We start from the raw sequence: 24960 nt of genomic DNA on the forward strand, positions 1-24960 counted from the left end.
ACAAGGAAGAAAGGCAGCTAGTAAATGTTTTAAGCAAATAGAGTTAAACAAATTATTCACCAGTTGTGTAGATTTTCTGGGTTATGTGGCCGTGGTCTTGGCACCTTGACACAGAGATTATTCCATCTTTCTGTGTTATACCTCTGAGGATGCCCGTCACAGCTACTGGTGAAACATCAGGTTCTACAATGCCAGGACCACGGCCACACAACCCGGGAAATCTACAGCAACTAATGAACTCCGGCCATGAAAGCCTTCAACAACAAATCATTCACTGTTCCCCTGTGGACCTTTTGGGGGATACCTACTTAAAATGTTATTAGCCTAAGTATTTTTGAGGAACTGTCATTTTTCCACTCACCTCCGTACCCTAAAACGCTTCACCTGCCATTTCCACATATTAACTGCTTTTAAAGCAACAGGACATTTTTCTCAAGGCTTGTTGGCAACTCTAATTCAAAGCCTTCCACAAGGTCTCATGATAGGGGCAGGAGGGCTTGAGCAGTATTCCTTCAATTGATAATTTAGGCAAAAAAGGAATGTCCCTCTTTTGACCTGTGAAAGGGTGAACAGCGTTGGGATTACACGTAATTTACCTGGGTCTAGATGGGGAAAATGTGAGGTTCAAACTAAACCAGGAAATGGAAGAACTATAATCTTCCCTCCCACTTTTGTCACCTTTTTCTGCTTTATCATTTCTCAGGTGCCGTTTCCATGCAAATATGAGGGATATTTTCTTGGAAGTGAATGAAGTATAGTTGCTAAGGCCAGTCCTAGACACTCGAGAGATGAAGCCCTTTTAGACACTGTGGGACTTGCTTCTGAATAACCACAGATAAGGAGGACTGATCATATTTTTCTCTCATTGTCCTTCCTAGTGTTTCCGGCTGCATCTGTTTTTAAACATGAGCCTGCAGTGCGATGTGGCTGTGAAGAAAGCTAATGCAATCTTAGGATGCATTGACAGAAGCATTGTGTCCAGATTACAGGTGGCAGTTTCGCTCTATTCTGCTATGATCAGGCCTCACCTGGAGTACTGTGTCCAGTTTTGGGCACCACATTTTAGGAAGGAGGTTGACAAGCTCGAGTGTGTCCAGAAGAGGGCAACCAGGATGGTGAGAGGGTTGGAATCCACGTCTTATGAGGAAAGGCTGAAAGAGTTGGGTATGTTTAGCCTGAGAAAGAGAAGGCTTAGAGGGGACATGATTGCTGTGTTCAAGTATTTGAAGGGCTGTCATGTAGAAGATGGAGCAGATCTATTCTCTCTTGCTCCGGATTGCAAGACTAGATCTAATGGGTGGAAATTACAAGGGAGTCATTACTGGCTAAATATCAGGAGAAACTTCCTAACTGTAAGAGTGGTTGAGCAGTGAAACAGTATGCCTCGGGAGGTGGTGGATGCTCCTTCGCTGGACGTTTTCAAGCGGAGGCTGGATGACCATCTTTTGGGTATGTTGTAGGGCTATCTTTCAGCTATGCTCCTGCAGAGTGCAGGGGGTTGGACTAGATGACCTGCAAGGTCCCTTCCAACTCTAACATTCTATGATTCTATGATCCTCACAGTGACCCCAGGTAGGTTAAGGGAGAGAGAATGATGACACTGTCTAACCATCTCATCCTTTGCCGTCCCCGTCTTCTTTGACCTTCAATCTTTCCCAGCATCAGGGTCTTCTCCAGTGAGTGCTCCCTTCTCATTTGGTGGCCAAAGTATTTGAGCTTCAGTTTCATTATCTGGCCTTCCAGGGAACAGTCAGGGTTGATTTCTTTGAGGATTGACTGATTTGTTCTTCTTGCAGTCCAAGGGACTCTCAAGAGTCTTCTCCAGCACCATAGTTCAAAAGAATCTATTCTTCGGCGCTCGGCCTTCCTTATAGTCCAGCTCTCGCAGCCATACATGACTACTGGGAATACCATTGCTTTGACCATGCGGACTTTTGTTGGCAGGGTGATGTCTCTACTTTTTATCATGCTGTTTAGGTTCGCCATCGCTTTCCTCCCAAGGAGCAGGCGTCTTTTAATTTCATGGCTGCAGTCACAGTCTGCGGTGATCTGGGATCCCAGGAACGTGAAGTCTGTCACTACTTCCACAGCTTCCCCTTCTATTTGCCAAGGAGTGATGGGGCCGGATGCCATGATCTTAGTTTTTTTGATGTTGAGCTTCAAGCCCACTTTTGCGCTCTCCTCTTTTACTCTGAGCAAGAGGCTCTTTAGATCCTTTTCACTTTCAGCCATTAGAGTGGTATCATCTGCATATCTGAGGTTGTTGATCTTTTCCCCAGCAATCTTAATTCCCGCTTGTGATTCATCCAGGCCAGCATTTCGCATGATGTACTCTGCATATATATTAAATAAGCAAGGTGACAGTATACATCCTTGTCGTACTCCTTTTCCTATGCTGAACCAATCAGTTGTTCCGTATCCGGTTCTAACTGTCGCTTCTTGGCCCTTATACAGGTTTCTCAAGAGACATGTGAGGTGGTCTGGTACTCCCATCTCTTTAAGGACCTGCCATAGTTTGTTGTGATCCACACAGTCAAAGGCTTTAGCATAGTCAATGAAGCAGAAGTAGATATTTTTCTGGTACTCTCTTGCTTTCTCCATAATCCAGCGAATGTTGGCAATATGATCTCTCGTTCCTCTACCTCTTCGAAACCCAGCTTGTACTTCTGGTAGTTCTCTATCCACGTACTGTTGAAGCCTAGCTTGTAGGATCTTGAGCATGACCTTGCTAGCGTGTGATATGAGTGCAATTGTGCGATAGTTTGAACATTCCTTGGCATTGCCCTTCTTTGGGATTGGAATGTATACTGATCTTTTCCAATCCTGTGGCCACTGTTGCGTTTTCCAAATTTGCTGGCAAATGGAGTGCAGCACTTTAACAGCATCATCTTCTAAGACTTTGAATAGCTCAGCTGGAATACCATCACCTCCACTAGCTTTGTTGTTAGCAATGCTTTCTAAGGCCCATTTAACTTCACATTCCAGGATGTCTGGCTCAAGGTCAGTGATTATACCGTCGTGTTTGTCAAGGACATTGAGGTCTTTCTTGTATAGTTCTTCTGTGTATTCTTGCCATCTTTTCCTAATCTCTTCTGCTTCTGTTAGGTCCCTACCGTTTTTGTCCTTTATCATGGCCAGCTTTGCATGGAACGCTCCCTTGATTTCTCCAATTTTCTTGAAGAGATCTCTAGTCCTTCCCATTCTATTGTTTTCTTCTATTACTTTGCACTGTTCATTCAGGAAGGCCTCCTTATCTCTCCTTGCTGTTCTCTGGAAATCTGCGTTCAGTTGGGTAAATCTTTCCTTTTCGCCTTTGCCTTTCGCTTTCCTTCTTTCCTCTGCTATTTGTAAAGCCTCATCAGAAAGCCATTTTGCTTTCTTGCATTTCTTTTTCTTTGGTATGGTGGTGATTGCTGCCTCCTGTACGATGTCACGAACCTCTGTCCATAGTTCTTCAGGCACTCTATCTATCAAATCCAGACCCTTGAATCTATTCTTCACCTCTACTGTATATTCATCAGGGATGCGATCTAGGTCAAACCTGAATGGCCTCGTGGTTTTCCCAATTTTCTTCAGTTTAAGTCTGAATTTTGCAATGAGTAGCTCATGATCTGAACCACAGTCAGCTCCAGGTCTTGTTTTTACTGACTGGATAGAGCTTCTCCATCTTTGACTGCAAATTATATAGTCAATCTGATTTCGGTGTTGCCCATCTGGTGATGTCCATGTGTAGAGTCGCCTCTTAGGTTGTTGGAAAAGGGTGTTCGCTATGACCAGTGTGTTCTCTTGACAAAACTCTGTTAACCTTTGCCCTGCTTCATTTTGCTTTCCAAGGCCAAACTTGTCTGTTATTCCGGTTACCTTTTGACTTCCTACTTTAGCATTCCAGTCCCCTATGATGATGAGGACATCATTTTTTGGTGTTAGTTCTAGGAGGTGTTGTAGGTCTTCATAGAACCGGTCCACTTCAGCCTCTTCTGCATCAGTGGTTGGGGCATAGACTTGGATTACTGTGAGATTGAATGGTTTGCCTTGGAATCGGACTGAAATTATTCTGTCATTTTTGAGATTGTATCCCAGTACCGACTTTTGCACTGTCTTGTTGACTATAAAGGTCACACCATTTTTTCTACGAGATTCCTGGCCACAGTAGTAGATATAATGGTCTTCTGAGTTAAATTCGCCCATTCCTGTCCACTTAAGCTCACTGATTCCTAAGAAATCGATGTTCAGTCTTGCCATCTCATTTTTGACCACATCAAGCTTACCTTGATTCATAGATCTTACATTCCAGGTTCCTATGCAGTATTGTTCTTTGCAGCATCGGACTTTCCTTTCACCATCAGACACATCCACAACTGAGCGTCCTTTCGGCTTTGGCCTAGCCGCTTCACTCTTTCTGGGGTTACTTGTACTTGCCCTCTGCTCTTCCTCAGTAGCAGTATTGGACACCTTCCGACCTGAGGGGCTCATCTTCCGGCGTCATATCTTTTAGCCTTTTGATACTGTCTATGGGGTTTTCTTGGCAAAAATACTGGAGTGGCTTCTCCAGGGGATCACTCTTGGTCTGAGTTCTCTGCTGTGGCCTGTCCATCTTGGGTGGCCCTTCACGGCATAGCCCACAGCTTCATCGAACCACGCAACCCCCCTCGCCATTTCAGTCGCAGGAACAAACCAAAAACAATCCCATGAGGGGGATTGAGGTTTTACTTTAGAAAAAACAACTCATACATTAACTTAAGATGATCCAAACAAAGTAAGGAAAGCAATCCCAAATGCTTTCATTTACTTAAAATTATTTGGTAGAGAATTTGACACTTTAATGATGGTCTGGGCCTGGCTGGGGCGATGGCACGCGTGTCCACAGAGAGGGCTCTGAGTGCCACCTCTGGCACCCGTGCCATAGGTTCGCCACCACTGGACTAGGCCCAAGGCCACCTGGCAAGCTTCAAGGCTGTATGAGAATTTGAACACGGTTCTTCTGCCCTAGGCTGTTGCTCTTCACCACACCATTTGGCTGCCCAAGACTAAGCCAAGCCCCTGATTTGAGTCCCGACTCAGTACAGACTCATGTGGTTGCCTGAGACAAAGTGGACTGCTGCTTTCTGCCTGCAGTATTGACACAATACTACTGTCCCACCCAGGGCTTTTTGGTAGAAAAAGGCCAGCAGGAACTCATTAGCATAATAGGCCACACCCAACAGCAGAAACTCATTAGCCTATTAGGCCACACCCATGACAGCACATCTCATTAGCATATTAGGCCACACTCCCTTGTTACCAGAAGTGTGGTCATCCAGCCACACCCACCTTTTGCTTCTTATTCTGTTTACCTTGTTTGTTGTCAACACCCAGGGCCTTTTTTTGTAGCAGGAACTCCTTTGCATGTTAGGCCACCCCCCCCAATGTAGCCAATTCTAATGTGTTTCTGCTGTTGGGTGTGGCCTATTATGCTAATGAGTTCCTGCTGGGCGTGGCCAACTCAGGAGCCAGCCGGAACTCCGTTCCTGTGCGTTCCTGCCCCAAAATAGTCCTGGTCCCACCTCACAGAGACGGGAATTAGCCATTTCCGTCGCAGGAACAAGCCAAAAACAAAGACCTTCTCGATACCAGTGCCACCCAACACTACCTTTAACGGTCTTAAAATGTGATTTTTTAAAAATCCTAGATGTTTTAAACTGTTAGCCATCGTGGTGGCCCTTATAAGGGCAGAAAGGCAGGTTACACATTTTGTACCTAAGTAATTCACGTATTCTCGTTGGCCTGGCAGTGCCCACAATATGCCCCTTCCAGTCAGGACCTGAAACATCTTTTTTCTTTTTTATACACAACCTGAGGAACCCTGGTCCCTAATATAGGTTATTACAAGACCCTTCTTGTTGAATCTACCTCACAGGGTTGTTGTGCAGATCACAGAACTAAATGCGCAGGAAGCACTTCAGCCTTCTATCTGGCCAACTGCCTGGAGCCAGGGTGGTGTTGTGGTTAGTGTGTTAGACTGACTAGTGTCTGGGAGACCCGGTTTGAAAAACACACTTGTGCCATGGAAGCATGCTAGATCACTTCATGCTGTCTCGGCCTAACCTACCTCACAGGGTTGTTGTGAGGTTAAAATAGGGGAGAGAACGATGTAAGTTGCTTCGGGTCCCCATTGGGAAGAAAGGCCGGATACAAGTGAGTAAATTAATTAATTAATTAATTAAATAGAGGTTTAATAGGATGTTATTTACCAGCTGATATGTTTACCTTGATGCCATGAAGAGGTCCACACATTCCACCTCTATAAAGAGACAAACATTTTCTCCAGGACGGTTGGCAACACTGTGTTATCATCACCATGAACTCCATATGTCCTTGTTTTTACACATGCCCTAATATTCATTTAGGGATAAATAAATGTAGAACAGAAACTCCGTTTTCCTTTTCCTTTAATCTTATGATTCACAGTAAAGAAACCTACTGATAAATGTACACTGATCCCCATATGGCCATCATGCACTTTGAGGAATTTTTTTTTTTAAAGGAACACACACAGAGAGCCAGTTAGTGGTTAAGTGTGTGGACTCTAATCTGGGAGAAACGGGTTTGATTCCCTACGCCGCCTCCTGCAGCTGCTGGATGACCTTGGACATGCCATAGTTCTGTCAGAGCTGTTCTCTCAAGCACAGTTCTCGAGAGAGCTCTCAGGCCCGCCTCCCTCACAGGGTGTCTGTTGTGGGGAGGGGAAGGGAAAGGAGTTTGTAAGCCGATCTTGAGACTCCTTTGGGTACTGAAGGGCAGGGTATAAATCCAATCTCTTCTTCTTCCTCCTCTTTGTTGGTTTTAGCCGTGATGCCAGAATCCCATCAGTCCAAAAAGCTGGTTTCAAAGGGTGAAGTCGAAGGCAGGCAGAGAGTTGAGGCTCCGAGCAGCTTTCAGGAAATTAATCAGTCCAAAGTTCCAAGAGCGACAAGCAGCAGAAGACCCATAAAGTGAAATTAAAATACTGGTGAAGAACAAATGAAAGAATCTGGAAGAGTCAACGCTGAGATAGGACTGTGACGTTCAACCCCCCAAAACATAAGGATATTTGGAATCTTAAGCCTGGGGATGGGGGAGGAGGAGGAGAAGAGTTGGTTTTTATACCCTGCCCTTCACTACCTGAAGGAGTCTCAGAGTGGCTTACAATCCCTTTCCCTTCCCCTCCCCCCACCAGAGGCAGGGGGGCCTGAGAGAGCTCTTTTGAGAACTGCCCTTTAGAGAACAGCTCTGAGAGAACTTGTGACTGACCCAAGATCACACCAGCAGCTGCATGTGGAGGAATGGGGAATCAAACCCAGTTCTCCCAGATTACAGACCACACTCTTAGCCACTACATCAAACAAGGACACCCCCTCCCCATGATCTGCTGGCCAACTGCAGGTTGCTATGGCATGCCCCAGGATCTGGGGGAGGAAAGACTGAAATCGAAGTGCACCAGAAGTGGACTGAAAATGTCACATGCAGGTATTTGGAAACTTCAGGATGAAGAGGGCAGAACGAAGGTCAGGCACAGGGACCGCTGCTAGTTTTGGGTGAAGCACACTGCTGCTTTTGTGAAGGGATTCCCCACAGGGGCACCGCATCTCTTGCACTCCTCAGGGGGCACCCCGCCTCCCTCTTTCATCTCCAGGGCCCAGCAGCATCAGGACACAACCAACGGTGGGGAATCGAGGAAAACAAACTGAGCCACGAAACCATGAAGTCTGCTTTGAGTCATCTCAGGGCATCTCCTGGCTGCATGTTTACTTGGAAGTGTGGACCATTTGGCCTCAATGGGATTTACTCCCGGGCAAGCAAACTCCAGAGGATGACAGATGCCTGGCGTGATGTGGTCCATGGGGTCGTGAAGAGTCAGACTCGACTGTGCAACTGAACAACAAGCGTTGCCAAGGATTACAGACTTAAAATGAACAAATGTAGAGTCCAGTGGCCCCTTTAAGACCAACAAAGTTTTATTCAAGGTGTGAGCTTTCGTGCGCATGTGCACGAAAGCTCATACCTTGAATAAAACTTTGTTGGTCTTAAAGGGGCCACTGGATTCTACATTTGTTCTAAGAAGAGAAGAGATGGGATTTATACCCCGCCCTTCACTACCCAAAGGTGTCTCAGAGCGGCTTACAGACTCCTTTCCCTTCCCCTCCTCACAACAGGCGCCCTGTGAGGTAGGTGGGGCTGAGAGAGCTCTTGACAGAGACTGCTCTTTTTCAAGGACAGCTCTTATCAGAATTACGGTTTGCCCAAGGTCATCCAGCCAGGTGCAAGTGGAGGAGTGGGGAATCAAACCTGGTTCTCCCAGATTAGAGTCCGCGCACTCAACCACGACACCAAACCACCACACCAACGACTACTGCTTCTCACCGACGCAGCTGACCACCTAGACTTAAAATGGTTCTCAAGATCTACAGGAGTCCACTCCATGGTGGGGGATGTGTGACCTAACTATCTTCTGTAGTTTAAAGAAAATGGCAGCCAAGGTCTACCCTTCCTCCAGCCTAAGGGCCCTTCAGTGGCTCTTCCTCTGGGCTAAGGTAGGAGAGCTGTCTGTGCTACTGCGGCAGTTTTGATGGTTGTGGCAGCCCATCGTTGTCCCAGAACAGATGTTCACAACGGGCGTTCCACCTGGTTATTGCTCCACCCGACGCCTGGATACCTGTTGTGCTTTTCCCCTTCCATCTTTCTTTTCCATTATATCCGATGGCATCCTGGCCGGAGAACTGCCTGTTTTGGTTCTTCAGATAGTGCTCGGTAGAGTTTTCAGTACTTTGTAAGTAATGATGTGAACATCACTGGGAGACGTTTACTGGTTTTATGTGGGCAAGCCCCTATTGGCCAGTGCCTTAGCAGTGACCAGCAACGCCACTCTAGCAGCCCATTCCCTGCCATTCAGTGAGGTGTGCTATATTTATTAGCTAGACACAGCCAATGCTCCTTCTAAGCTGTGGAGTCTTGTGAGCAAATATTCTACTTTGTGAGCTACTGGCATTAAAGTTGTGAGCGAGTGATTTGGCTGCTGCATAAATCAGTTTGCTCTGAGCGAAGACAAAAATCTGTGAGCCGGAGGCTAATAAACTGTGAGCTAGCTCACACTAACTCAGCTTAGAGGGAACACTGGGCACAGCTCCAGTGAGGGAACATCCATCAACTCATTCAAAGGGTCCAAGGGAGCTTTTGGCTGTTCAGTAGCCAAGGCAGCAACCTTTCCCTCCGTCCAAAATGGTTCAGATGTGCAGCGGAATGACAAAAGAGATTGGATTTATACCCTGTCCTTCACTCAGAGTGGTTTATAATCTCCTTTTCCTTCCCCGCCTCACAACAGACACCCTGTGAGGTAGGTGGGGCTGAGAGCTCTGAGAGAACTGCTCTGAGAACTTGTGACTGACCCAAGGTCACACCTGCAGCTGCAAGTGAAAGCGTGGGGAATCAAACCGAGTTCTCCCAGATTAGAGTCTGCGCTCCTAACCACTACACCAAATGGAGTGGTGGTGGATCCCAAAGCTAACAGGTTCTAGCCAGTGTTCCCTCTAAGCAGAGTTAGTGTGAGCTAGCTTATTTTTTAAGCCTCTGGCTCACACTTTTTTGTCTTTGCTCAGGAAGGAGGGCTCCAGAACAAACTAATTTATGCAGCGGCCAAATCGCTCACTCACAACTTTCATGCCAGGAGCTCACAAAGTAGAATGTTTGCTCACAAGACTCCACCGCTTACAGGGAGCCTTGGTTCTAGCCTAGTCCTTTGTTTGCTGTGCCAATTTTCAACTTACAGGGAATTATTCATACAGAGGGAACTTTGTGGTAGTAGGGTCTGTTCCAGCAGTCCCCAACACGGTGCCCGCCAACTGTTTTCAGAAAGTGGGCAGGGCCAGTGGGGCGTTTGCCCAGCGGAGCCGCTGGAGATCAGACGGGCCATGCAGAGTTTTCAAAAGTGGCTCACCAACCGCTGCCAGCACAGCACAAGGGATCTTCACTGTGTTGCCGTGTGAATCTGCGTGTAAACATGTTTTAAAAATACGTTCGTTTTAAAAGGTACCGTGTTAAACAGAGCTCCTGCCAGAAAGACTGACGCGTTACTATTAGAGTTACGCATAACTTCACTCCCTGCCAGAATACAACCGTGTATGTAAGCGCTAATAAATTATAACAACATTCAAGTAATAAAGGAACCATGAACATTTATGTGTGGCTTTTTCTTTCAGCAAATACATCTTTCGTTTGTGCATCAGTTCATATTACATAAATTCCATTTCATTGACGAAGTCTCCAGATTGTGATCTTCGTTTCAGAAAGCCTTCTTCCAGAATATCAAAATATCATGACTCATCAGTTTCAGAATATGTAAAATCGTAAGACAGCTTCTCTGTTCAATCCAAATCTTTGTTAGGTTACAGTAATTTAGAGTTGCAGAAGACCAGTAACACATTTAATGCAGTGACTCTATGTTGCTAATCTGGTATTGCCTTATTAGCGCTTACATACATGGTTGTATTCTGGCTTCTGTAGATTTGACTGTGTGATCTGTTATTTTTAACTTCACTCCCTGACATATTGTGGTTGGCTCCGCGTCCCATGGCAGCCATTTTGTGGTTGTGCCCAGCATCCTTTATCAGAATTACAATGGTGTCCACAGACTTGAAAAGGCCAGGGACTAAGGTTACCAACCCCTAGGTGATGGCTGGAGGTCGCACGGAATCACAACTGGTCTCCAGTTGACCTCCAGAGATCAATTCTCCTGGAGGAAATGGCAACTTTGGAAGTTGGTCTCTGCCAGTGTTCCCTCTAAGCCGAGTTAGTGTGAGCTAGCTCCCAGTTTTTTAGCCTCTGGCTCACACATTTTTGTCTTGGCTCCAGAGCAAACTAATTGATGCAGCAGCCAAAAATTGCTCGCTCACAACTGTAATGCCAGTCGCTCACAAAGTAAGATTTTTGCTGACAAGACTCCACGGCTTAGAGGGAGCATTGGTCTCTGTGGCATTAGACCTTGCTAAAGCCCCTCCCCCTCCCCAAACCCCCCCTCCCCAGGCTCCACCCCCCCCAAATCTCCAGGAATTTCCCCTGCTCTGTTCCATCTAGGGTTACCATTCCCCAGTTCGGGGCAGGGGACCCCCCTGCTTTTCTAGGCTCCTGCCTGCTGCCGGCCAGCTGACCTGTGGGAGGAAATCCCCCCCCAAGAGCAATGTCAGGCAACGTGCCAATGTCACTGGGGGAAGTGAAATAGTCAAAATGAGCTGGAAGCAACCAGAAGTGTGTAAACAACAGCCAAACTATACATTTGCCTGAGGAATAAGGCAGAGTAGCAAAACCTAGAGATAAGATGGGAAGGGGGGGGGGTGTAGAAGACTGTAGACTGCAAGGAATAGCCTTGACTTACATAGACAATGACAAATATGCATGCCTCATTAATCCATTAATATTACCTGACACACCTTGAATACTTAAAAAGCGAACTACAATGAACATGCAATCTATGATGATGGGGGGGGTCATGTTAAAGAGTGGGTATGTTTTAGGTGGACGGCAGATTGTGATTCAGGAGGACTCTGGCCAATGAGGAAACGGGGGAGGGAATTCGGGGTCGAGATAGGTAATAAAATAAAGGTTGTTTGGAATGTTAATTTGAGTTCGCCTCCCTTTACTGCGCAATAAAGTAATTAAAAGGATATTCCTGACTGCTATTTTTTTTCATGGTTTTGTGTTCCTCCCTGGAGGGGCTAGGGAAAGGATTACAAACCCTTTTGCATTTAGTGATGTGGGCACGTCGGTGATGTCAGGGGGGTGATGCTCTGTTTTTTGGGCAAAACTCAATAGTTTGAGGGAGATTTTACCATAGAGTTTTGCCCAAAATCTAGTGTGTCACCCCTAGGGTTGCCAAGTCACTCACGGTTTAAAGCGGGGGATAATTGGTCCTGTCCCGGGACATGTGTGGAAGTGACATCATCACATTGGGCATGTTGCAGCCTGATGCTCTAGCAATCAGCCTGGAAACTCTATGGTACCATAGAGTTTTCAGGCTGATTGCTAGAATGTCAGCCTGCAATATGCCCAATGCCATCGCATCACCTCCGTGTGACGTCATTGCGCCAGGCACGTTGGCTCGATGGGGGCGGAGTTCCCCCCGCGGGCCTGATCCGGACCCTTTGAGTGGGGGAACCTCCACCTTCCTAGGGGGATCTGGCAGCCCTAGTCACCCCCGACATGCCTACGTCACTTCTGGGTGACATGCGACATCACTTCCAGTGATATTGGGACATTGGGGGCAACGCTTACAGCTCCCGGCGCATCCCCACCCCTGGAAACCCTACTTCCATCACCTCATTCTTCTATCCAGGGGTCATTCCGTAGAAAAAGAGGTGCAGGAGCTCATTAGCATAACTCATTAGCATAACTTATTTGCATATGCCACACCCCCTGGCATCACTGGAAGTGTGTCAGAAGGCACCACCCACCACTCAGGCTCCACTGGACTGTTTTGGATTGCTAGCTATGGAGGGGGGGGGAACATGCAGATCTGTCCTCGCAGAGAAGGGAGAGCTTGTACCTGAATAAAACTTGGTCTTAAAGGTGCCACTGGACCGTTTTGGCCCGGGGGGGCGGGGGGGCTCCGCAATTTACTTGGCTGCTTCTTGCTCTGACTGAGGGCTGCTGGGAGTAGGGGGTGGGGCTTGTTGCATGTGCCCGCCCCCTGGGCTCTTTACTGCTGGAACTCCGCTCCTGTGCGCTCCTGCAGGATATGACCCCTGCTTCTATCACTTTCTTCTGCTGCGTAGGACTAGGCCTCCCTCTCCACTGACAGAGACACAGGCACAAACGTTTTTTTTTAAAAGTGGGGTTCAGGAGCAGGTATTTATCTCCCCCCCCCCAGAGTTCCTTGCAGCTTCAGTAAGAAGAAGAAGAGAAGAAGAGACTGGATTTATACCCCGCCCTTCACTACCCAGAGGAGTCTCAGAGCGGCTTACAAACTTCTTTCCCTTCCCTTCCCCACGACAGACACCCTGTGAGGCAGGTGGGGCTGAGAGAGCTCTGACAGAAACTGCCCTTTTTCAAGAACAGCTCTTATCAGAACTACAGCTTGGCCAAGGTCATGCAGCCAGGTGCAAGTGGAGGAGTGGGGAATCAAACCCGGTTCTCCCAGATTAGAGTCCGGACACTTAACCACCACACCAGACTGGCTCTCAGTAAGCCAGTTATTGGGGTGGGAGGGGAGAAGAGAAGTTCAGGAGCAGGTACTTATCTCCTCCCTCCCCCCACAGAGTTCCTTGCCCCTTCAGAGGCGCATGTGAAGGAAAGAGTCAAAGCCCCCCCCCCCCTTGAGCCTTCCCTGCTCATGAAATCAACCAACTCTACAGGCTGCAGATTAACGCCTCGTCTAGTTTGGCCTCCGGTGGGGAAAGACTTAGGGATTGCTCGCCCAGAATTCTCAGCCTACGGTTGCCACAGCCCATCCTCGTGAGCAAACCGTTTCCTCCGGGGGGGGGGGACTGGTCTCTGCAGTTTGGAGATCAGTTGCGATTCGGGGGGATCTCCAGGCCCCACCAAGAAGTTGGCAGCCCCGCCCCAGCCTGACGATTCTAATGACACCTCCCAACATTCTCCAGGGGGGGAGGGGGGAGGCCACGACAGAAAACAGTGGAACAAAACCAGTGTAAGAGTTTACAGCATAGATTACAGAAGTCGGTGGATGACAGACATTCAACCAACAGTCCTGTTGTGCAGATCTTAAGGCAAATCCGCAGTTCTGAGATCCTCAGGGGGGAATTTTCTTCATGGCTGTCTCTGTAGCCGTGGCTGAAAAGAAGAGATGCAGAAACCGGCTGTTCGGCGGCTTGCAATGGCTTCGGCCAGCCAAAAATGAAATGACGGTCCACGTGGCGTGGTTTAATTACGACAACCAAGTGGTGGGACACACAGAGCGAGGCGCTAGCCTTTGATGGTCCCTCCTCCGACGTCATCTTGACTCACCTGAAACCTGTGAGGACCCCACGTCCTCCAGAAAGGTAATTCAGTATCGCCGGGACGAGCTTCTTCAGGTGCTTTCAAATTAATTTTGGCCGTTGAAGACGTGCAACACATTGGGGACAGAAGGGGGTTTCCCACAACCAACCGAAGCTTTCTGTTTTACTTTCCACAAGTCTGACAACAGCTCAAAAAGGAGAAATGGGGGGAGTAACGCTTCATATCTGGCCTTAAAATGTCACCAGTCAGCAGAGGGAAACGCCTAGACGGATGGAGGCCGTTCTCCCTGTACTGCGCCAACAGCTAATCTTCTTAGTTTGCTAGGAGAGCTGCTCAGTCGGCCTCATCTGGATATCGCCAATCTGGAAGAGCCAGTTTCCAATACAGTCAATGTGGCAAAATGGAATAAACGAACAAGACATTTGCATCTACTTATGCTCCCTCTGGAAGGCGACTGACATTTCCCCTCGCTGTGACTCCAGGGCGCTTTCACACGTGCTCAATAATGCCGTTTCAATCCACTTCAGCAACCATTTGCAAGCAGACTTTGCCATTTCACACAGTAAAATCCAGTTGCAAAGTGCATCGAAAGTGGATTGAAAGTGTGTTATTTAATGTGTGTGAAAATGCCCTCCTTTTCATAAAGCCTCTCTATCTCTTCTTCCACTGAGCTCATGGAGGGAGAGGCCAGGACTCGGTGGTAGAGCCTCTGCTTGGCATGCAGAAGGTCCCAAGTTCAATCCCCGGCATCTCCAGTTAAAAAGATCAGGTAGCAGGTGATGTGAAAGACCATGAGGTGAGACCCTGGACAGCTGCTGCCAGCATGGGTGTCAGACTTATGTCCCGTGAGCCAGAACCGGCCCATCCAGGGCTTTTATGCAGCCCACAAGCAACTGGTCATTACTGTTACTGCCAGATGATAGATGTATACCATACAGATGACAGATGTATACCATCCCAGTGCTAATGAATAATGGGCGGTAGAATAGGAAAGGCAGGCATCAGGGAGAGACTATAAGGAAATACTGTAAGAATGTTAATGTTTTAAGTATGTATTTTATGTTTTAAGCGTGTTTGTGTTTTGAGTAAATGATAATATTGTTAATGGGGTTTGCCTGTGTCCTTAATAAAGTTTGTATCTCCAGTACCTGGCATTACATCTTATGGCCCACATGGCCCAGCCCAACAAGGTGACCCTTATGTCAGATCCGGCCCTCAAAACAAATAAGTTTGACACCTCTGAGTAAGAGTTGACTGATCTTCATAGATCAACCAGTCTGACTCAGTATAAAGCAACTTCATGAGGTCAGAAATATCCTGCTGTGGAGGGTTCTGGCAGACCACAGTGGCAGACCACACCCGCTCAAAGGAGAAGGCTCCAAATTAAGTTCCCCGAGATCTCCGTTCAAAGGATCTCGGGCAGGAGGTGATGCGAAAGGCCTCCACCTGGGTCTGAGCCGCTGTGAGTCAGGTTGACAATCCTGACCTTGATAGCCCAATGGTTGGACTTCCTGGAGACAGACACGATTCCCTTCCATTTTATCACCACAACAGCCCTGTCAGGTAGGTTAAGCTGACAGTGACTGGTCAGATCGTCATGGCTGAGTGGCGACCGGAATCCAGGGCTCCCCAGTCTGACTGTCACTAACCACTACATGAGACAGCTGCCACACCTCCCTCTTTTACATGTTTCACAGCCCCTGAATCTACTGGAAATGGTATCTACGAAAAAGGGAAGAGTCTCAGAGCGGCTTACAAACTCCTTTCCCTCCCCCTCTTCACAACAGACACCCTGTGGGGTGGGCGGGGCTGAGAGAACTGTGACACAAATGGCTCTTTTTCAAGGACAGCTGTGCCAGAACTTGTGACTGACCCAAGGTCACATCAGCAGGTGCAAGTGGTTCTCCCAGATTAGAGTCCGCACACTTAACCACGACACCAAACTGGCTCCCTGTAGATCTCTTGGAAGATAGTCTGTTGCCAGACACCGGACCTGGTGAGAAATCCTCACCAACAATACCTAGAGGTCCCTGTCACAGAAAGTGATTTGTGACCCAACAATTGGTATTCCAAGGTACACTGTCATTGAACATGGATGTTTTACTCTTACAACTCAAAGCTATTGGGTGGCACCCACAAAGCACGGCTTCAGCACTGCCTTCACGCCTCCCCCACTGATCACACCATATCCCGGGTTTCACTAAAGAAATTATTGAGCAGTAGATTCAGGACAGAAAGAAAGACAACTCTTCTACATACAGGATATAGTTAAAAGGATGGAACTCACTGCCCCAAAGGGTGGTGAGAGGCGATGGCTTTAAGAGACAAATTCATGTCAGAATGGTTACTGTGTCATGATAGCTAAGTGGGACCTCCACATTCAGAGGCAGTGTACCTTTGAATACCAATTGTTAGGTTACAAATGGGGAGGGGGCAGGGTGTCCCCTTGATGCCCTGTTTGTTTGCTACCGACAAGGCATCTGGCTGGCTACTTTTACAAACAGGATGCTGGATTAGACAATGTGGACTGTCTGCTCGACCCAGGAGGGCTCTTCTGTGTTCTTACATTTAAATCCCCAGCAAACGGCACCCAGGGGGAAGGGTTTTGGCAGCTGTTAAACTGGGCCGGCATATCTTTGCAAATATCCATGCATACATTCTTCCAAATACATATTCGCAAGCCGTTGCCAGGCACAGACTCCCACCTGGAGCTCCCCCAAATACTGGAGATCTGTGTTGCCCAACATGGTACCTGCTAATGCCCATCGCCTTGACACTTTTGCTTGGCTGCTTCTACCTGCTCATTCAACTCTTGTCATTTCCTGAACTTTGGGTGACCACCTGAGACCCTGCTTGGTGCTCCCTAGCTCCAGTTTTTAGGAAAGAGGACACGTGACTCTGAGAGAAGTCTCCCTGGTAGCACAAACACACCAAAAGTGTTAAGAGTCACTAGAAAAACCTAGCAAGAAGTCAGACTTTCTCTGAACCTTAGCACACATTTTGGAGGGAGTTGTGTAGAAACCGGCTGGAGAGGTCCATCAACTAGATTGAAAAGATAATCCCTACACCTGATGACGCATCTGAGGTGAAGGCTTACAGGCACCACTGAGCAAACGCGAGGCCCAGTGGAGAGGAAATGGAGCTTCCCCCCTCACCCTCGAAATACAGAAGCCAGAGGCACACTTTCACAAAGGCCTACCTGTACATGAGGTGGAGCACTGAGGACATAGAGGACAGCATTGGCCATATCCTCAGCTTTTAGACACTGGAGAGAGAGAAAAATGAGAATTGGCACGCGTGTCGTGAAGGCGGGGCCACAGGGGAGACCTCCACTTGAGCCCAGAGTCTCGCCTGACCCAAACCCACCTTCAGATACCTTTCTGCTCCTCCTCTGTTAACCCTCACTTTTAAAGACAGGCTGCTGAACTTACACATTTTGTCAAATCTCTGTCAAATGTTGATCCTACCCTTCCCCCAAAGAGTTCATGAAGGTGTTCATGGTTCCTCCCTCTGTTTTACCCTTGTAACAACCTTGTGAGGTGGGTTAGGCTGAGAGAGAGAGAGTAACTGGGCCAAAGTCACCGGGGGGTGTTCCAAACCCAGTTCCAAGCTTGTCCCTTCCCAGGCCTTTCCCCAAACCTCCTGCTGACCCAGCTGCTGCAGCAACCGGAACAACCGTCTGCATGTTTTGGAAGAGCCACTTTGATTGGGAAGCCACACTTTCCCCCACAAGAAGCCGTCCCCCTTGCCACCGCCCCTTTCCCAGAAGCGTGACAAATCGCTTCCGCCGCAGATGAGCTCATGGTCTTCATCGCTAAACCAAGAGGCTTCAAACCGGTCTCGTTTTCCCCTCCAGGTTTGCTTGGCCACCCACTCGAATGCTCTCGTACGTTGCAGCCGCTCTCTCCGGATCGCTATCGTGGAGTTTAAAAGCGAATCCAGTCTCCACCAGTCCTGGAGATATGCACTAAGAAGAGGGAGAGAACACAGAAAACAGCATTCTGGCAGGATTTGTAACTTTTTCCAACACAAAGGAAACAAAGGTTTCTAGCAAGGTTTTCAGAACCCCTCCCCACACACACCCCAAAACAGCATCTGAGCATCCGAAACACGATGCATGTCTTGCTGCACTTCTAACAACAGCCCTCTAACATAATCTGGTGCTAGTACCACTGGGGGGCTACCCAGGAGGGTGGGGTCCATAGCACAGACACAATCTGATCCAGAGACTCGGGGATTCGCTGCTCAGTCTCTTTATCCTGAGGCTACACTGGTTCTTGGGACAGGAGAGAGAATGACTTGATCCAGAGGAAGAAACTAGCAACATGGATTTAAAAAATGGGACTGGGGAACTCGTTGGGCTGCTGAACACACCAGAAACTGGAATTCTCTAATGCGAAAAGAATTTCCAGCAAGGATTCTGTTTTGCACTCCGGCGTTCCAGCTCGACCACCACCTCTCATTTCCATAGAGTGAAGAAAAGAGACTTGTCTGATACACACCCTAAAATTCTGATACTAGATGTCAATGACATGCACAGCTGTCTTCTACCAAGTCAGGTCATTGGTCCATCTAGTTAGTACTGTCTCCTCTGATTGGCAGGAGATCTCCAGGGTCTCAAGCAGAGGACGGTCTCTCTCCGACACCTGAAATCCTTTGACAGGAGGTGTGGGGGGCCAAGGCGCTGGCTTTCAAAGTACATGTCCTGGCAGTGGGCTAAGACCTCACAACAGGCCCAACATACGAAGGTGCCTGCCTTACATCACGGGAGAACCGTGGCCTAGCTAGCCCAGAATTGCCTACTCTTATGGGCAGTGTTCCCTCTAAGCTGAGTTGGTGTGAGCTAGCTCACAGTTTTGTAGCCTCCGGCTCACACATTTTCACCTTCACTCAGGAAGGATGGCTCCAGAGCAAACTGATGTATGCAGCAGCCGGATCGCTCACTTACAACTTTAATGCCAGTCGCTCACAAAGTAGAATTTTTGCTCACAGGACTCCACAGCTTAGAGGGAGCATTGCTTATGGGCTCTCCTTCTCTGAAGCCTCAGGCAGAGGTCTTTCCTAGCCCCACTACCCAAGGGCCTTTTCACTGTAGCTGCCAGGCACTGAACCCGGGACCTTCAGCCTGCAAAGAACAGGAACGCTCGTGGGATGTTGCTCTTTACAGCTGCAGTCAGGGTGTCAATCTACCCCTCCATCTCTATGGTTTGAGAACCAGATGCCTGGTTTGGGGCAGTTAGCATCTCAAATGAGTTCCACAGAACACTAGAAATATCAACCAGCACCAGAACCCCTGACCCATTTCCTGAAAGAAGCAACATCCGTCAACTGCCTGAGTCTAAACATGAGGCTTTTCCCAGGTGGCCTGCTAGAAGGAACGGGGGAGAAAATGGTGCAGAGGACTTGTGGTGCAATCCTGTGCAGCGCCCCCTCGGTGTAGGTGCACTGAAACCAGCGGGCTTCGAATGGAGTCACGCAGCACAGGTTCATCTCTGAGCAGCTCCACCAAGAAGGGTCCGGGTCCCCAAGCTCAAGAAACTGGTCACTTTCGAAGCAACTGGGTAAATTCCCAAACTGTGACCATGCTGCATTAACATCGTGATTCTCAAACTGGGATCCAGGATCCCAAAGCCACTTTGGTGTAGTGGTTAAGTGTGCGGACTCTAATCTGGGAGAACCAGGTTTGATTCCCCACGCTTCCACTTGCAGCTGCTGGATGACCTTGGGCAAGCCATAGTTCTCTCAGAGCTGTTCTGTCAAGAGCAGTTCTCAAAAGAGCTCTCCCAGCCCTGCCTACCTCACAGGGTGTCTGTTGTGGGGATGGAAAAGGAAAGGCGTTTGTAAGCCACTCTGAGACTCCGAGCAAAGGGCGGGGTATAAATCCAATCTCTTCTTCTTCGTAGTGGAGTGTGACTCTTGGACCTCATGGCCAGCAGAAGGTTCTGGGAGGCTCTGGGGCAAATCAAGGTTTGCAGCAGCACCATGTGTGGAATTAAATGGGGTTCTTCAGGTTGGTGAAAGGGGGTGGATCATCCTGCCTCACTTCTACAGAGGGGACTGTTCAATTGCCTTCCCAGGAGGGTGCCTGAGGCACTTCTGTATAAACCAGTGTTGAGGGCTTCTTCCAATTGGGAGTTGCATTTCAAACAATGACTCATGCAGAGACAAAAGGAGACTCATTCTTACCCTTTCATACCTCGTTAGGAGTAAAGACTGAAGTATATCTGCAATTTTAATTCAGGGGGGGGAAGTGTACCACCACTGTCAGCAGTTTAGGAAACCCTGTTACAGCCTATTAACAGGTCTGTTCTTGTTTCAGGATTTAGGGTAAAAGAATATAAGAGAAGCCATGTTGGATAAGGCCAGCGGCTCATCCAGTCCAACACTCTGTGTCGCACTGTGGCCAAAACCCAGATGCCATCAGGATCTTCACCAGCAGGGCCAGAACTCCAGAAGCCCTCCCACTGTGGCCCCCTAAGCACCAAGAACACAGAGCATCACTGCTCCAGACATAAGAATATAAGAGAAGCCATGTTGGTTCAGGCCAAAGGCCCATCCAGTCCAACACTGTGTCACACAGTGGCCAGAAACACCAGGTGCCATCAGGAGGGCCAGGAGTGGGGCCAGGACACTAGAAGCCCTCCCACTGTTGCCCCCCCCCAAGCACCAAAAACACAGAGCATCACTTGCCCCAGACAGACTGTTCCATCTATACCTTGTGGCTAATAGCCACTGATGGACCTCTGCTCCACATGTATCTCCAATCCCCTCTTGAAGCTGTCTGTGCTTGCAGCCGCCGCCACTTCCTGTGGCAGGAAATTCCACATCTTAATCACTCTTTGGGTGTCATGCAGAATCCTACCAGCCTCTATTCTCCAGATCTGTTCTCACAAACTGCTGGCCCTTTTTCTGAGCTAAACTCACCGTGGCTCGGATGTGGGTCTTGGCCTCTCGGAGTTCCTGCCGTAGCCCTTCCGTCAGTGCCGTGACAGCGTATTTTGTGGCACTGTAAAAATGCACCACAGACTGTGGGGCCACACTGTGGCCATTCATGCTGTAGAGAAGCCAGAAACCAGAGCACAGGGGTGAAATCACAGTCATAACCCAAGAACGCAAACGTAATGCCAAGGAAACCTCCAAGTTACCCCTGAAAAGAACCGGTCACCAAGAGAGAAATCCACCATACCCCCTTTAGCGTCTGTGGACCAGCTCTTCCTCACACAGTGCAGGATCCAGTAAAGGTTCCATAATATATGACACATGAGGAGTTGTGCACTGGTGGCCATGGCTTGATTTGGCCCTGGTGCAGTATCTGGCTCTTCCAAGTCCACCTCCAATGTCTGCTCCAAGATGCAGATGCACAGGTGAGGATGACACATTTGCATGCATTGATTTAGAAAAGAAGAAGAAGAGTTGAATTTGTACCCCGCCCTTCACTCGGAGTCTCAGAGCGGCCTACAATCTGAATTCCCTTCTTCTCCCCACAACAGACACCCTGTGAGGTAGGTGGGGCTGAGGGAGCTCTGAGAGAAGCTGCTCTTTCAAGAACAGCTCTCAGAGAACTTTGACTGACCCAAGGTCACACCAGTAGCTGCAAGTGGAGGAGTGGGGAATCAAACCCGGTTCTCCCAGATTACAGTCTGCCGCTTTTAACCACTACACCAAACCGGCTCTCAAGATCGTTGTCTTACCATCCATTTCCTCCATCACACCTGGATCAGCAATTGACATCGAGCTGTGGGCTTGATCCTCCTTGGTAATCTCCCCCCTCTGTCCAATGTCTCGTGGCCTCCCTCTAGCCTCTCCTAAGACAAAGAAGCAGCCACTGCCCTTAGCCACCTGGCCAGGCCCTTCTCGCTTGGTGTAGTGGTTACGTGCACGAACTCTAATCTGGGAGAACCGGGTTTGATTCCCCCCTCCTCCACTTGCACCTGCTGGATGACCTTGGGCAAGCCATAGTTCTGTCAGAGCTGTTCTTGAAAGAGCAGTTCTCAAGAGAGCTCTCTCAGCCCCACCTACCTTGCAGGGTGTTTGTTGTGGGGAGGGGGAGGGGAAGGGGAAGGAGTTTGTAAGCCGCTCTGAGACTCCTTCGGGCTAGTGAAGGGTGGGGTACGAATCCAATCTCTTCTTCTCTTCCCCTCACTAGGTAACAACCCACAAGCGACTCTCACTTCTGGTTCTCCTGCGAGAGATGTGGTCTTCACCTCCTACTAGGTGGTGGGGGGGGTGTCATCAGAGAGACAAGGCTCAGGAAACCCTCAGGAACTTCCCATCCACCACCACCACCCCACCACAAAACCTTCCACCAAGAACTCCCCTTGGTCAAACCCTTCAGTTCCTTTCCATCACACAGACTACTAAATTGGGCAAAGGGCTCCCCTCCCTTCTGTGATCAGCAGAGAGCCTGGCAGGGTTTTGCTCTCAGACACAGGCAAAGAGCCCTTTAACCTCCTCATCGAGTCACCAGCAAATGGCTCTCCTCCAGGGTGGTCAGCAGGGCCCTTTGGCAGAGTTCCCCATCCAGCTTGCTCTCAGACATGGGCAACAGACTCTTTAACCTTCTCCTCTCCAGAACGAACTGTAACCTTATCCCCCAATCGTGCCCTTCAGCTGACGATTCCCATGCACCAGCCAAAATGGTGGTAGGTGGGTGAGCAGCAGAATGGAGAATCCTACCAAACCTTCTGCCCCTGGTAAGTCCAAGGATGAGGGGGCAAAAGAGCCCTTCACTTACACGACTGCCTACACAGGAATGATTCAGGCGTCAGTTTGGCCCTTCTTTACTTCAAAATATGCCCCTTATCACTCCCATGCACACCAGAAATAACTTTATTAAATTTATGGAACATCCCGATGCGAAGCGTTACTAAAAATCTTATAGCAACATTGTTGGCAACGGCCAGATTGACTATCGCGGCAGCCTGGAAATCTTCCTCCCCTCCGACACGACGACTCGCTTGGAAAGATAAAATCTGGGATCACTTTATAATGGCCAAAATAACGGACAGTATAAATAGATCACATAATTCTGCTATTCCAATCTACTCCAAATTTGTATGCATCTGGGCTCCTGTACTAGAATATATGGTGGCACAAAGTTTCCTTCCTTCTAATCAATTATATCAAAAATATAGGGGGGAAAGAAAATGCTAATAATTAATATATATGCACCTAACCAAAACCAGGGTGAATTCTTTAAAGAAGTACAAAAAGTGCTAAGAGCAACGGAAGTTGAAGTCATATGTATTCTGGGAGATTTTAATTCTGTGACAGATTCTGCAATGGATAGAAAAAGTTCTAGGAAAGCTCATAAGACAGGAACTTTACCAAGTAGTTTCATACACATAATAGAAGAACATAGTTTAATGGACATATGGAGAGTGAGAAATATAAATAAAGCAGACTTCACGTTCCACTCCACCCGTCACGACTCTTGGTCAAGAATTGACATGATATCGATGTCAACAAGTATGATCAGGGAAGTGATGGAGAGAGAAATATTACCAAAAACGTTTGCGGACCATAATCCTGTATCGGTATCGATAAGAGAAGGTCCCAAAAAAAATAGAATGTCAATAAATACAACTTTGCTTAGAGACTCAGCCTTTATACAAAGATGTAAAAGTGTAATTCAAGAATTTTTCCAGCTAAATCGCCCCACTGAGATACCACCAGAAATAATATGGGATGCATTCAAGGCGTATATAAGAGGACGCTTCATCAGTTACAATGCATGGAAAGTTAAACAAAAGAAGGAGAAATATGATCAATTAGTTAAACATATCAAACAACAAGAAACCATAGTAAAAAGATCAAGAGAAAATGGAAGTGCGAAAGCAAAATTAAACCTCTTACACCATAATCTAAATAATTTGCTAAATTATGAATTAGGGAGAAAAATAGAATATACTAAACAATACTATTTTGAAAATATAAATAAGCCAAATAGGTGGCTAGCCTACAAGGTAAAGAAAGAAAGGGAAAAACGCACCATAATTAAATTAAGAAATGATAATAATGAGGAAAAATTTAATTTGCAGGATTTAAAGAGGATAGTGGAAAAATTCTATAAGGAACTATATCAACAAGATGTACAAAGAGAAGTTGAAATTTCAGAATATTTAAAGAATAGAGTACAAAAATTTAACGCTCAACAGAAAAAAACGCTAAATGATCCAATAACTATGTGTGAAATTGTAGAGGCAATCAAAAGACAGAAAAAGAAAAAAACACCGGGCCCAGATGGGATCCCGGCAGAATTCTACCAGGTTTTTGAAGAACAGCTATGGGCACCATTCAAAGAACTGTGTCAAAGAGTTGGCAAATATAGTAAGATACCAGAATCCTGGAACCATGCCCTAATTACACTAATTCGGAAACCAAATACAGATCTAAGCGATATTAAGAACTATAGACCCATATCGCTTCTCAATGTTGACTACAAGATCTTTGCATCAATATTGGCAGGAAGACTAAAAAGAGTTCTGACACAGATAATACATCAAGACCAAAATGGCTTTCTACCCAAAAGACAAATGAGAAATAATATGAGGGTAATCATGGACGTCCTAGAATATTATGAAGAACACCCGGAAAAAGAGCTAATGCTAATGTTCTTAGACGCAGAAAAATCATTCGACAATTTGTCGTGGGATTTTCTATTGCAAAAACTAGATAATGCTGACTCTGGACAAGAATACTACAACACAGAACTATATATAAAAAGCAATATGCGAAGGTTATAATAAATGGAGATGTAACTGAAATAATAGAGATACAGAAAGGCACTAGGCAGGGATGCCCGTTGTCACCGCTACTTTTTATATATACGATAGAGTCATTGAATGAGGACGTAAGACGGAATACACAGATAGAGGGCCTGAGGATAAAAGGAGAGGAATTTAAGCTACAGGCATTTGCCGATGACTTGGCATTTATACTAGGAAATCCGAAAGTTTCAATAGGCGAATTGATGAAGACAATTCAGAATTATGG

General features: G+C 47.5%; 1 protein-coding gene across 1 annotated transcript in view; it reads right to left on the reverse strand.

Moving 5' to 3' along the window:
- Positions 1 to 13514: 13514 nt before the first annotated feature.
- DHRS11 (dehydrogenase/reductase (SDR family) member 11) overlaps positions 13515 to 24960 on the reverse strand; it is a 28867-nt gene continuing 17421 nt past the window's right edge. The window contains exons 4-7 of the mRNA XM_015409487.1: positions 20890 to 21019; positions 17840 to 17932; positions 17165 to 17230; positions 13515 to 14327 (exon numbers count right to left, since the gene is read on the reverse strand). Coding sequence (XP_015264973.1) covers positions 14286 to 14327; positions 17165 to 17230; positions 17840 to 17932; positions 20890 to 21019 — 331 coding nt within the window. The 3' untranslated portion in view covers positions 13515 to 14285. The remainder of the gene's footprint in view (positions 14328 to 17164; positions 17231 to 17839; positions 17933 to 20889; positions 21020 to 24960) is intronic.

The sequence above is a fragment of the Gekko japonicus genome, unplaced genomic scaffold, assembly GCF_001447785.1.
Source record: "Gekko japonicus isolate JY-2015 unplaced genomic scaffold, Gekko_japonicus_V1.1 scaffold959, whole genome shotgun sequence".
NCBI lineage: Eukaryota > Metazoa > Chordata > Lepidosauria > Squamata > Gekkonidae > Gekko > Gekko japonicus.